This window comes from Diadema antillarum, unplaced genomic scaffold (assembly GCF_040938485.1).
Source record: "Diadema antillarum isolate AM-2024a unplaced genomic scaffold, OU_Dant_1.0 seq00000696_RagTag, whole genome shotgun sequence".
NCBI lineage: Eukaryota > Metazoa > Echinodermata > Echinoidea > Diadematoida > Diadematidae > Diadema > Diadema antillarum.
In genome coordinates this window covers 816,252-831,697 of record NW_027271601.1, presented here as the reverse complement: position 1 = coordinate 831,697, position 15,446 = coordinate 816,252, and the positions used below count along the sequence as shown (strand labels likewise).

At 38.7% G+C, this 15,446-nt stretch overlaps 1 protein-coding gene across 1 annotated transcript; it reads left to right on the top strand.

The window, feature by feature from the left end:
• Window positions 1–7,030: 7,030 nt before the first annotated feature.
• Window positions 7,031–12,526, top strand: LOC139737589 (protein YIPF4-like). Its single transcript, XM_071648270.1, has 6 exons — window positions 7,031–7,170; window positions 8,911–9,076; window positions 9,396–9,567; window positions 10,004–10,081; window positions 10,738–10,851; window positions 11,652–12,526. Exons 1-6 carry the CDS (start codon window positions 7,098–7,100, stop codon window positions 11,787–11,789), a joined length of 741 nt encoding a protein of 246 aa, XP_071504371.1. The 5' UTR covers window positions 7,031–7,097; the 3' UTR covers window positions 11,790–12,526.
• The last annotated feature ends 2,920 nt before the right edge of the window (window positions 12,527–15,446 follow it).

The following is a 15,446-nucleotide window of genomic DNA, read 5'->3' as shown; positions in this document are numbered from 1 at the left end:
AGGATCTGGAGTGCCTCAGGGGTCGGTTCTTGGGCCTTGCCTCTTTCTACTTTACATCAATGACTTGCCTGATGGTCTCGCGTCAAAGGTTCGCCTTTTTGCTGATGATGCAATTTCTTACATGACTATCGACAATCAACATCATACGCAAAATCTTCAAGAGGACCTAAACAAAATTGGTGACTGGGCGAAAAAATGGATGATGGATTTGAACACAGATAAATGTAAGGTTTTGACGATATCCAGGAAAAGAAGTAAGGTGCAACACGTGTATCATCTAAATAACGCCCCTCTTGAATCTGTTGAATCCGTGAAGTACTTGGGTGTAACCATCACTTCTGATTTGAAGTGGACCCAACACATCAACAATACTGTCAATAAAGCCAATAACGTGCTTGCATTTCTAAAACGCAATCTTCGCATAAAATCTTCTGATGTTAAAGCCACAGCTTACAAAACATTGGTTCGACCAATTGTTGAGTATGCTTCCACAGTTTGGGACCCATCTACCAAGAACCTAATCCACCAAGTGGAAATGGTCCAGAGAAGAGCTGCGCGATTCACTTTAAATCGCTACCATAACACCTCGAGTGTCACCAAAATGCTACAAGAACTTAATTGGACCACTCTGCGCAGCGCAGAGAAAATGACAGGTTAATTATGATGTACAAAATACACAATAATCTCACTCCTCTTTCAGCACAGGACTATATCATCAAACAGGCTACTCAGTTAACGAGAGCCTCGCAACCACACTCCTATCAGGTACCATATTCGAGAACTGAATCGCATCGCCATTCGTTCTTCCCAAGAACTGTAAGGAACTGGAATTCCCTGTCGTCAGAAATTGTTTCAGCGCCATCTGTGGGATCATTTCGAAACCGTCTAACGGTTGATCACAGTGGCTAGTATTTTCGTCAAATTTTCTATGTGCTTGTAAATATCTGTAAATAAATTGTATTATAATGTAAATAGCACCAGTCTGCAAGAATCTTCAGTCTATTGAAGGAGGCAGACTTAATCAGAAGAAGAAGAAGAGGTACTAGGGCAGTCTCACCTTGTAGGCCTACCACCTTGATGAGATATTGCAGGCCTACATGTATTTCCACCATTCTTCCAAGAACACTTTTCGACGAGTCCCCTTCTATGGCAACCATAATAAATATTGGATACTGGGAATAACTTCAATACAATCATTTTCAAGTATACAATTTAGTCTAATTAACAAGACTACACGCAATATGATAACATAAATTCATGTGCTGCAGTATACAATTATCAATATCAACAAAAGTTCAAAAATTATGACAATAATGAACAACTCAGAAAAAAAATCATCTGATTACGAAACGTTGCGAAAAAAAATCAGTGTCAAAAGGCAGCACTAAATGGTCTCCGAATAAAGACAAATAGGCCCACTAACATAACAAAAAAAAAAATCAACTGAATATTATTCGATTCAAGTGTTCTGAAATGTAAAATGCAGCATAAGCAAAAGATTCTAAACATGTCAAGTAAACAAAACAATGAAAGTAAACATTTACAAACTTTTGCAATATAGTTCATTTAGTTAGCAAGAGTGAATAATTAGTAACGCAAACATCATTCTTGCGTTTTAGGATTTTCAATGTAACATTTCCTTATTCGTAGTTCTCTTTTATTGCTGCTTAAATAGTTATTAAACAAACTTGAAACTCATCACCGACAGTACTTAAATGACAAGAAAACGTTGTAAGCATCCTATATTATTAACACATTGAGCATGTGACATTTTGTACACCCCATTTTTGAAGTCATAATATGCCTTTCAATTTACAATTCTTATTCGTGAAACAATTCACTAAACTATATTGCCAACAGATGATTCCTATGACAACGCGTCTCGACGCAGATGTTTATTGTACGCACGTTATACTGTGCGCGCTAATGGCTAATTTCTTGGCAACGACTTATATACGCTGTATATGACTTTTGGTGAGTTTACTTCCTGTCCTGTGATTTGATAAGTCTACCATTTCACTCTTCCTGCTTAGTATCTGCGCATTTTTATGAAGGATTATTAAAGGTAAAACTGCACTGTTACCAAAGAAACGACACCATGCCCTGTACCAGAAGAAGGTTGGATATAAACAGCTGCGCCTTGGATCAGCTGACCATGGTTGAAGGGATGACAAAACCCCTTGCGAGACGCATTTTGAGCCTAAGAAATCGCCTAGGAAACTTTAGCAGTCTAGATGAATTACTGGCCGTGCATGGAATCGGTGAACACCTCCTTGAAGTGATATCGCAACATTTGTACATCCTTCCGAACAGCCAACGTTCGAGCCGGCCCTCATCTCGAATGAATTCTCCAACAGAAAGGAGACGCAGACAGCCAAGTCATGCTACATCACTGTCGAAGTCAGCACGACGAAAGTCGCGCCGTCCGTCGAGCAGACTTAGCTCTCCGCGGCGAAGCAGCCGGCCAAGCCGAGCTCCATCTCGGGCATCATCACGTAGTCGTCGATCGAGTCGGCGATCCTCTCGGCTTAGCTCGCCGAGGAGTGCTCGATCAAGTCGAGCAGCATCTCGTGGCAAATCGCCAAGTCGCCAAGTGACTTTACCTCGTCCACCTCGTCAGACCGCAGTACGCTCCCCCAGAAAACCTTATCGCAACTCACACTCGAGTAAGAAGACGCATATGGGACGCACTATGTTCTCAGATGGACCTGTTTATGTGGACTCGAGACAGAACATTAGCATAGACCTGGGCAAGCTTGCAAAAGATGGTTGCAATTTGACGCTATGCGGCAGCGGAGACTTGCCAGCCGAGGGGCAACCGCGTCCCCTTTTGACCATCAATGTGAAGGAGCTCGATATTCCAGTCACCAACCAGCATGTGTCGCCGCCTGATCATTCTGTCGCCCATCACGAGCCGTCACCTTCCCCAGATCGCTTCACCAGAAACTCGTCCGTGGTCGATGAAGACATCCGTGAATATTTCGTTGTTCGTGACACGAAAAGGACGACTGAGAACTTTGACGATTCTCGTCCAACGGATGAAAGCCCACGTGTGTCACCTCCTCCAGAAAGAAGAATGATTGAAAAAGAGGTCGAGTTCGATGCGGGTCGCCCAGTCTCATCGCGTCGATCATCACCTCCACCCCGTCCTCGGACTGGAAGTCAGTCGCCATCCAGGCAGGCCAAGGGTCGTGGGAGTAGACAAGGGAGAGAGCATTTGACCCGCCAAGATCTAGAGAACTGGGTCCAGGAGGCACAGGAACACATCAAGGGGAGTAATGGTATGTAGAAATGTATTTTTTTCTTCGATTTTCCATTCAATTGAATTTATTGGGAATTTCCTGCATTAAATATTACAAATGAAATACAGTCATTTCTTTTTATTTTCAAGACAATAAAACATACAATGTGTTCATCCGATATATGCGTACAGATTGAAGAAAAGAATAAGAGAACACGTTAATTGGGAACCACTCGGGATATAATAAATCAGATGAAATCAAATATAGAAATATTGCCAAACTTAAAGTAGAGAGGGTCTATTCCATCAAAAGTATTACCAGACTTGACCACACAAACTGAAGATATACTCAGAAATGTTATCGGGTTATCAGTGGGCTAATCGTGATGCTTTTTAGAAGAAATTAATTGCAGGAATTACAGTAAAACCAAAGCTTCGCAAGAGCGTTATGGCGGCTATCTAATGCTTGCATAAAGGAATGCCAAACACGGATGGAGGGAGAAGAAGAGGAAAAGTGGATGAAGAAAACAGGGATTATGAGATGGGGAACAATAACATAAATCAAAGAAAGGAAATTGTTTGTATAGACTCTAGACCAAGAAATGTTGATGAAAGTCGCAATGTTACAAAGAAGATAAAAAGTGAATTTGTGGTTTGTCTATTAGGTTTTGTTTTCAACTAATAAAATTTTGTTGAACAATATTCGTCATTTGTGTGTGTGTGTGTGTGTGTGTGTAATAGATGTCTGAAAATACACTATACATCTATGGTATAGGCCCCTATATAGCATTTTAGATCGATAAGCTGACAATCATAACCATAACTCCACAGATTTGAAGCGCCCTATTGCATCCTCCACTCCATCTCGACAGCGGGGGTCAAGACGATCGTCACCAGGGAGACGGGAGTTCCCCGACTTCTCAGAGTTGGACTTTGAGAGTAGAGCAGGTCCTTCCACGTCCAGAGGAGGGTCAACGAGTCGTTACGAACGTTCGCCAGAGAAGATGGACGTGCGTAAACGTCGTAAGAAGTTTGATGGTTCTCCAGGACAAAGCGAAGGTCTGACCCGAGAGTCGCCGAGGTATCAGAACGACAGTGAAGATCACTTAGGAGATTCTCATCGCGGCTCCTTTCAAAGAGGTCATGATGAAAGTGCAGGTGGTCCCCGACAGGTGAATTCCGGAAAGAGGCAAGATGAAGCCGCTGCTGATGGTAGGCGAGTCACTCGTGACCTCGAGGAAACCATGTACTCTACTCCTCATCATCATCGCCATCGTCATCACACTCAAAGATCGAGTGAATGCACTGAACCTCGACGTCATCGTCGGCGAAGAAGAGCTGTACCGGAGACTAGTTCCGTTACTTCGTGGTGCTCCATCATGTGAACTCCCGCGATGGACCCCTCACCATCACACATCTCTATCAATGGTTCAATGTGGTTAGGGGTAACAGACTGTACCCGCGATAAAGGGAAAAGGAACGTGATGAAGAATGTTCGAGTCTATAGGCCTCCGTTTCATGAAGAGATGCTTAATGATTATAATTCGCATTAATTGCAGTTATTATCGAAGTAGCTTGGAAAGAGTCAATAACTTGACAACATTTAAACCTATGTCTGTGCTGAATCATTTGTAACTTAACGAAGGAACAGTTCCAGGCATTCCGTAAGGGGGGGGGGAGATGCAGTTTATATTTCTGATGCCATCCAGGTGTCATTTAAAAAGATACTTTCATTAAAAACACACACGCGCGCACACACACACACACACACACACACACAAAAAATTAAAGGGGAAGGGAGTGCTCCCGATGTTCACTGTTCATTTTCTAAACGAAATTAATCCCCCCCCCCTCGATTCGCCACTAAATAAACCGTTGCAAACATCTTCATGAAATAAACCCTGGAAGTGACGGGGTTTGATTTTATACAGCCGTGCGTGACAAGCCCTCGATTTAAAAGAAAAAGTAAGTCTATCCAGTATCATCACATCCTCGGATCAAAGAAGGCATTAACAGCGTGGTAGAATAGAAAAAGAAATGATAAAAAAAATCCAGTGCTTGATGATTTCACTGTTTTAAGATTGCACGTATTTATCTATCACAATTATTTCCCCATTTTTCCTTGATTCATTGTCCATCTTTGTCACCACATTTTGTGCCTTTCTTAGAGGACAGTTGGTGACGTGCATTAGAAATAATAGCAATTGTCCAAACTGAGAAAGGCTGCTAGAAACTTGTTTTGTTTAATTTTTGCAAGTCTTTATTTGCCCATCAGTTTTAACTAGAGTGTGGCTATTAATAACGTTATTCCCTGCCACGAGGTTCGTTGACGACCGAATTAAGGCATCACGACGAGAGTTACCATAGCAACCTCACAGCAACCATAGAAACGCATGAAAGAAAGTGTTATACTGTCATCATTACATTCCTGAAATTGCAGCCAACACAATGGCTATTAACATTACACTTTTTGGTCAACTGTGTCTTGTGTTGAAGCATGATTATATTAAACATTGCAGATGTATTTTCAGTCACGGACCGGACAACATCCCGCTGCTTTGCGAAAGAGAGAACATTCTATAGAGGAAAAAAAAGATATTACGGAATTTAACACATATGATGATATTCAATTCATATGATTTTTTTTTTAAATAGTGAAGGGGTCGTACTGTGTTATCATAAGAAGAGCAGTCGCGTTTAGTCAACATAGTTAAGCGTGGTATACACAACATACTTAAGAAGAGGTAACAACAACAGTGATAGTAAATTGTACTCATGTATAGTGTCTATGATGAATGACATGTAATCACGTTAGGGCGCATGGTTTTGTCTTTTACTACTATATTATCTCTAACATTACTGCAATTAACTTTTTGTAGTTCTTACTTTCAATGATCTTAGCAGCATGAAGAAGACTTTGAAAAAATAAAATTCATCGAGTGTCGAATTGAGCTTAGAATGTTTGCATATAGAATTTATATCAAACTTATGTGTGGGTCTATGTATTACGCTGTATTGAATTGAATTCGTGAATAATTCATTTCTCATGTTATTTCACAAAAGCAAAATTTAATACACATCGCTGGACAAAACAACATCAAAACCATCAAGATACAGTTTTAAACAGTCATGTAAACGAATGATAAAAGTAGATGCAGTGATGGATGATGAGCAGATAGATCATGCTATTTATAGGCCTACATGACCATTGTTATAAGGCTATAAATAAAGGACGAAACCAAAGATTTACTTGTAATGAGATACAGAAAGAAAAACAAAATATACTGAAGTGTAAACAGCATCAATGCAGACTCAATGGTTATGGTGGACGTTTGAGAAAATTGATAGGAATGATGACTATGATCAATGATAATATCTTATAATATGAGAATAAAAGTACGTGGCGATGCCTACATCATTTTTCGTCATATTCCGTCATTCAAAAGAAAAGTACACTATAATGTACCGATTTTGATTTGAGTATGGATTTTTGCAGCCTATAAAGAAAAGTTGAAATACATTGTATTTTCTTGGCACTTCTTGTCATTGCAGTAACACATGACTTATTGATTCATTGAGAAACAGGTATGACATTGAGCAACGTGCACCTAGGGAAAGGAAATTCAGTCTTGAGGAGTTGGAGAGGTTGGGGGAGCTGCTCCGAAGATGTTATTAAATTATTAATAAGAAAAATCTCTCTCGGGAGCTCCTACAGCATTATGTATTGAGAGCACATTCAGAGTACCTACGACGTGACTTGAGAGGGCAGGCTTCATGTTTACGTGGAAACTTGTGAATTGACTAATTTGTACCACCCATTTTCACGGGTAATAACATTGATTCTTCCGATTTTACGATGTCTACAACATCACCATCCAGTGAATTTGTATTTGTTTCTCCAACGCAAGGGGAAAAGAACAGCGACAACGGCAAGTATTAAGATTTACCCGGATTTAATCAGTTGAGAATGCGTGTATGCCCCGTCAGTGTCGTGTAGACTCAAGTCCCATGCATTATGTTTCCTGTCGGGTGTTGGTGGCCCACTGATAATTTTGCTTTGCAGGCCTTAAATATGAATCTAGAGTCTAGTCTAGGTCTATAGCATTTCAGAGTACAGTAGCTGGCATCCTAGGGGAATAATAGCGCTTATTATAAATGACATGATTTTTGTAGTGCCTTTGGTTTGATGAAGGATGAGAATTTCCCTGTAATGTGCACAGGTAGGTGTCATGCAATTGCAACTAGGACTAGATCTAGTAACTACGACCTAGACCTAATATACATGCCCTACTAGGGCCTACATATGATGCAATATTTGGTACCCTGGGGTACCAAATGAAAATTCGCCATTCTGTTGAATTTATTATTTTTTTTTTCAGCGCTGTACCCTGGCTTACCCAAAAATGTGTCAAAATATTTTTTAGTATTATTTTAGTAGTATTATGCACAAAAATGTTTTCTTATTTGTGATTATGCAACAATTAATGCATGCAACTGATAATTAATTTCTGCTCTGAACCTTTTTCTTTCGCATTTCATATCTTATTATTGACCATTTTCTCGCACGTGTAGAAGATTATAAAGATGGCAGCCCCCATGATCAAATTTTGAAGAAATACAGTTGATTTTGGGGTGAATTTTCTAGGCTTTCGGTGATTTTTTTTTTCTGAAAATAAAAAATATTAAAAGTTACGGTAGATGATGTTTACAAAACGGTGTGGTGCTAGAAATTACTTGGAAAAACACCTTTGGTGCTAGTTCATTGTGACGACTTTGCCGTATCCGAATTCAGAATCGCGGCGTATCTGAATTCGGATACGCATTATAAATAATGGGCATGAGATGGCGCTATACAACGCGGTACCCCGGGTTACAACGATACCCCGGTGTACGGCGTGCCGAATCATATATTGCAAATGAATGAGGCACACACACAGGCAAACCAGGCATGGCAAATATCATTATTCATGAGATACGTGAAAAAAATGAAACACATTTCAGTGGGTCCAGTGTCAGCTGATTCTAGATTTTCTTGTACATAAAGTTTTATTAGTATATTTTTATTACATTATGACAGGTACCACTGTAGCATATTATTTAGAGCTGTTGAATACATTTTCAGCAGTAGGCCTAATGAAAGGTAAATTTATTTTTATTTATAAATTATGTATTTGTGATAATTTTCTCTGTGCGAGGTTGCTTTTTTTGTTTTAATTCATGTTCTTATAAGATATATTGTAAACTGTGATCAGTAAATCATGCCACATGCAGTTAGATCTGAAAAGTATTATAGTGGTTTAGGATGGTGTAGAATATGTACTCCTGCACCTTTCCAGTGACTAACATGCTTCATGAGTAGTATGAGTAATAATCTGGCACATTGTTGAAATCAGATCTTCCTACATATTCAATACTATATCAGAGAGCGTTTAACCTGTTTCAAGTTTCTTGACTCGAAGTCTGCTACCTATTATATCATTAATGTTGCACGCCACATGACAAGATTTGTAATAATTTGCATTTTCATATCTTCATAATGACAATGATAATTGGTAATTGGATATCAGTCATACATTCTGAATTACAATTTTAGCTGAGATATGAGGTTTTCTTGGGAACAGCATTTTCTTAAATTATGATCTTACCACATTTGAATATTTTGATTGCAGAGAAGAATGTGCAGCTGGACTTGGGGGAGATGAGCTATGATGAGGTGAAGGGTGACCCTGAGCTGAGGCCTCGAGGTAATGCTGCCTCTCAGTTCCTGCAGACCAAGGGCTATGGATGGCTCCTTGAGGTGGAGGAGGATGAGGATGATGACCAGGCTCCCCTCTTGTAAGCAAGTCATGATTTTCTCTCCAGAGCTTGGGCAAGACAGGGCTGTAATCATTAATATCTAATAGCACTTTCTTACATTGATGGCTTTGGTTAATGAGTACACTGTACTTGTCTTAGTTTGAAGAGGATGGTGAAGAATTTCCATGCATGTATGTTCATGAAATTCCTGTAAAAAGCATGTAAATGTTTTTCCTTGTTTTGCATATGATTTCATTTACCGTGTAAATGATCTGTTTATCAATAGGTGTTCTGGAGTAATATTCTCCCATAATTCATATTTTACTCAACCTCATTCCTTTGTTGTTGTTTTGTGCAGGGATGAACTTGACATAGATCTGAAGGACATCTATTACAAGGTTCGCTGTGTAGTGTTCCCATGCCCCTTCCTGGGCTTCAAGAGACAGGTGCTGAGAGACAACCCAGACTTCTGGGGCCCCCTGCTGGTAGTTCTCCTCTTCTCCATGGTCTCAGTCTATGGCCAGTTCAGGGTAGGAGTATTTTTGATCTCTCTCTCCTCCATCACTTTTCTATCTGGTTGTAATCATGCCTGCTCTCGACTTGCAATTCTCCGTACACAGTTATATAAACAAAGTGTCAAACATTTTATAGATAACACTTACCTCTTAATTATCTGATAGCACTTGTGTTGACTCTTTCCTGTACTGGAGGTGATGTCCATCATTGAAGTGAAACCAATATGTAATCTAAATTTAAAACATGGAAGAATTAAATGTGGCACTTCAACACTTTGCCAGTTGTGATGTTTGATTTTCTACATATCCATCTTATTCCACACTACTTAAAAGCCAATATATTCATTTTTACACAGTGCCAACTCAAATGCAATACTGTTCACAAATCATTTGCATTATTTGGGAATAACACTACAATTGTATTTTTAAACATTTTTGTTACATTCTACAGGTGATCTCCTGGATCATAACAATATGGATATTTGGCTCCTTAGTTATCTTTCTTCTGGCAAGGGTTCTTGGTGGAGAGGTAAGGAAAGCATTTTGTTCTGCATAACAACCCTAGATCATTACACAATAACAATACTCAGGCTCCCCTAAACACTTTGCTATTACAATATAATGTATATCATTACATTTTTGGTAGTTTTCCATGTTTTTTTTTCCCCCAAAGGAAGTGTGCGTAGATTTGCAGCAAGATTCCAAAGAACAACTTATCATTTAGATACAAACATATTATGAACACCCATTGAGAGGAAATTATTTGTGTATGTTTGCCTTAAATCAAGAACTGGAAACAAACTTACTGTTGCGACGTTTCTCCAATTATCAATTGGTTTCTTTGGGCGAATGACGCTCCCGTTGATGGAGTGGCCCATATATAGTGCGAGATTGTGTAGAGGGCACTGGACCTTGTTCAGTTTGTTCCAGTTGTTTGATTCAACTAATTATTGATCTTGTACTTCGACTGGGTGAATGAAAAGAATTTACATCAGTCTATGTTTGCCTTCATCAACAGAATCAACATTGTCACAGAAATGTAAAACGTATGAATATAAATTGAATCTCCATTCCATGTTCAAAAAAAAAGTTTCCAAAATGCAGTGAAAGAAGTATAAGTATATTGAGTTGTTGCAATGAGTAACTATGTAGAAAGTGAATGCTTGAATTGTGTCTCTCTTTCAGGTAAACTACTCTCAGTGTCTTGGTGTGATAGGTTACTCACTCTTGCCTCTCATTATTGTGGCCACCATCCTACCAGTCACTCACTTCATTCCGATCATTGGCACTCTTGTGAAGGTAGGTCCACTGAGTGTAACAATAATATTACTCATAAAACGTAGATGCTGTGCTTTTACTTGTGTGTAGATTGTGCATGGAATTTGTGTCCAGGGAAACGGAGACAATTGTCTTACTTAGCCACTCTTATCTACTGACTATGTGTGTTTGTGAAAGCCTCTACATGTGGAATATCCAGGAATATATACCAGCTCACAGGAGAATCACACCACTCCACAAATGTCCCTGGATTTCTAAATAGGTCCACAAGCCTAGAGGTTACTTAATCCATTTAAGCAGGGCAGATTTGTGAGACCTGGTAGCGTCTGGGATCCCCTTCACAAATCGTATACGTATAGCTTTTCAGTGATCTCTTTGTGAGTGCACACTCAGTTGGAGAATCTCAACTGGGAGTCAACTGCCTCCGATGAGCGTACACTCTGATGTACAGATAAGCTGATAGTTACTATTGAAGGTTTTCAAATGTTCCCTGTTGGGTGGCAAATGAAGATTGATTTAATTAGACCAACCATGTTTCACAATGCTACCAGGCTTTAACACATTGGCTGATCGATAAGATCTAAACAGATAGTTTGCCTTTTAGGTTCCTGCTTGACTCGTGTGGTACTATTAAATTAGTTGTAATTATGGAAAGATTTAATGCTGGAGGATCCGGTTTCATACCACTGGACAAGATTTCATATCAACATGATGTCAGTAGGGTGTCATGTGATTTATCCAATATATCACTGACTATTTACAGGGTGTCACGCAATATTGAGCCATCTTCTAATGTGTTCATTTACTTTGTGTTTTTACAGCTCATTGGCGTGTCATGGGCAGCCTACAGTGCAGGGTCATTACTGATACAAGAGGAACTCGCCCAGAAGAAACCTTTACTCCTCTACCCAGTCCTCCTGCTTTATATCTACTTCTTCTCCCTCTACACTGGAGCATAGAACGTGGAATATTGACTCTTTAGCTAAGGACAAAATGGGATATTTCCACTAAGAGACATCATCATGTTGACAATTTTCTTTGCTGGGAGTCGACTTCATCTCAGTCAATAGTGATGAATGAGCAGAAGCTACCAACTCCCTGGATGATGGTGGATGAACAACAGCTGATGTTTGGAGACAGGAGGAGCCCCATTGAAAGCAGACTCTTTGCTTGTAATATACATGTATAATGTACATGCCTGACCGCAGACATGCGTGTCTGATTCCACATGTAGTTTTATAGTGTATACGCCATATATTCAGCAAGTCTAAATTTTCGCGAATCGGGACTTCCCGACAATTTTGCGTGTGGTTAAATTTGCGATCATGGAGTACTGCAATACCAAACGGAGGATTGTTTGCATGTGCGTCACATTAATATCGGGGTCAGAGTCATTATTTTTGCGTGTCTTTAATTTCGCGAAGAGCATATGACTCACAAATTTTTGCGAAAAAAAAATAAAACCTTGCGAAATATTTGGTGTATAACCGTTCACTGTGCTCAATGATGTCAACAGGAGAGGATACTTTCTATATCTTGATTCACTGAAATTCATGCTGGCTTCCTCATCGTCATTAGTGCATATCAGCTGAAGAAAAGCTTACACTGTACAGCTGGTCGCCATATACGTTGTATTAGTTAGGTCAATTATGATTCTGGAATTTAAATACTGTACAAACAGTGTACTGTAGTCTGTTACGGGTAGAACTGAGAATACACCTTTGTGTGTAATGTGTCCCTTTTATACTTTTGGAATGGTATGAGGTGTGACACAACTAATTATTTGCCTTCTACTTTCAGTTTTACACTCTCAACAATAAAGTTGATCTCAGATACCATGCTTTTTTGGATAAAAGGGGTGATCAGATTTATATCAACTATATGTTTTGCGTAAACTAATTTAGTACATGTATTGCAAAGTAGATGTCTCATTTAATGTTGCTTTAATCACTGAGTTACACTCATTTTCCATACTATGAGATATTTAAGTTATGAAAATATTGTGTGAAGTCTATGTTTAGGTATTGAGTATGTTTCGTGCCACAGGCAGGATTTATGATATTGAATTCTGTTACATCACTAATTTTGAACTTTTTTCATACTTCAGGGGGGTTTTGATGGGCATGCTTTAATTTTTATATTCATATTAGAGGCTGAATATGTTGTGTAGACATTTTATACATTGTATTTCCACCTATAAAAGATCCTGTGTTGTGAAATGAGCAATGAAGTTAGACAGATAAATATATTTTGAGTACCAGGTACTTTCTCAGTATAACAGATATTTAACTATTTGCTCTTCAACCAATGAACCTTTCTACCCTGTAGTTTTCATCAAATTTTATCAGAAAACCTGGGTATTAAATCAACATGGTAAACAAACTGTGTACATAGATTTCCAATAGTAAGTGACAAATAAAACATTACTTATGAAATTTCTCTCTTTTGAATTGAAGGTATCATAATTATAGCTGTATTACTGTATACATGGTATGTATACATGTATCAGAATTACATATATGTACAATGTACCTGTATCTCATTTCTGTCACCATCTGATCACAATATCAACACGAGTTACCCTTTCAGGGTATTTTGACCATATTCTACATATTCAGAAGAGCCCCTCCACTGCCTGTGAGTGAGGTTTACTTTCTTCACAGAACAGTTGCCTAAGAATATTGTTCCACATTATATTTCTAGTTGTGGATCTACTAGAAAAATATAGATTTTTATGAAGAACAATGTCTGAAAGATAACATTTCATGCAAACGTCCTTTAGTACAGGTGACTTCCATCATAATAAAGTCATTGGGACCAGCAGTTTTCTGTTGTTATATCAAAATTTTGTTGTATCCGAGCAAATTAAGTGTGTAAAGATATCTAGATGATGATTATCGGTCTGAATGTTACTTAGTTGTATCCAAAACTTTGTTATAACCGTGATCGTCATTAACCCTATTCTAACCAATTTGACCCCTCCTTCAGATCTCGACCGCCAATCGCGCGATCGCCGCAAAATTTTGCCTAGACATAGAGCCGGATGTCAACTACAAGATTACATGGTCATACAAAAGAAAATTACTGATTTTCTATTTTTAGTAAATTAATTATGCAAATGTACGCATGAAATCATATTTTCACCTATAACTCCATTAAAACGACTGAATGATTGCTAAATTTTTGCGTAAGAGTTCCTCAAGACAAATTGAACAATTTTCTTGTAAAAAGATAGCACAATCAAAATCAGTTTCTTTTGTTTTTTATTGTTTTGTTAATTTCTTATTTATTTCATTGTTTTTTGACCTTTTGTTTTCTATTATTTTTTGGCCAAAATTTGTTACAGGCACTTTATCAAGCTTATCTACATTAAAATTGATTAATTTCAATAGTTTAAAGTTGAAATAATCTAATTTATATCAATTTAACCCAAAAACACAATTTGCATTGGATTTGCACACGATATCATGAATTTGAGCCATATTCGGGTTGACATGCATACGCAAAACATTACGTAACTTCAGAACGGTGTACCCGGACACTTTGCACGTTGCAGAATCGCGGCGCGAAATGTCGGGGGGGGGGGGGTCAAATTGACCCCCCCCCCCCCCCCCCCCCCCCCCCCCCCAGTTAGAATAGGGTCATAGGAGTGCACTGTAGTGAAGATTACTTTGAGATGAGAAGACCATTGCATATGAGTTACCTCCATTTTGATCGTGTTGATAGACTTGAATTTTTCACAGATTTAAATCACACACACACATACCTACACACACACACACACACACACACACGCACAAAGAAAAACGCTGGTCATTCGCCAGATAAAGGGTGCAGCTCATCTCTGACAAGCTGCAAAAGTGATGGTTGTAAGGAAAGACACATATTCCAGAGATGTGTCCCATGTACTGTATCAGCGAATGGTTTGTGCAATATTTTGCATTCATTGAAAGAAGAAAAGCAGAGTAAAAAGTGAGTAGACCTAGTTAAATGTGTTTCTAGATGTCACAATTTAGATATCTCTGCAAGTTGATTGATTATAAAATTGTATATCAACAGATTGATTTTATATACATGTATGCAGAAAACGAAAAACAGGTGGTAGCAAACGCCTCTGCTTCCAGCACTCTGCTATATATGAGTTTCTGATTTCCGAGGTATGTATGGGTACAAAAATTAACGTACATTATATTCATGGTGTCAATGCTGTGTAGTCACACGTAATTTTGTGTTTGTTGTTGTTGTTTTCAGTGTTTATGTCAAAGTTTTTGAATTAAACCTAAATAGCTAAACTTGCAAATACATCGTCATTGCATTATTGATAGTGGGGGGGGGGGGGGATTAGAAGAGAGAAACGAGGGAAGATCCTACGTAACCTGACAACGCAAAGTGAATCAATTAAATTGTCTTCATTTGTTCAAGTTAGAGAGTAGGGCTATATTTCAAGGGATGATGACAGAAACTCATTAATAATAATGAATGTACAACACACGACCTGGGCTTCTGGCACGTAATAGGCAGTATGACAAATTATGTCTTTTGCATATTTACACGTTGAGAGTGTGTTATGATCTGATAGAATAAAGTGGATAAATGGAGTCGGGTATACTGACACA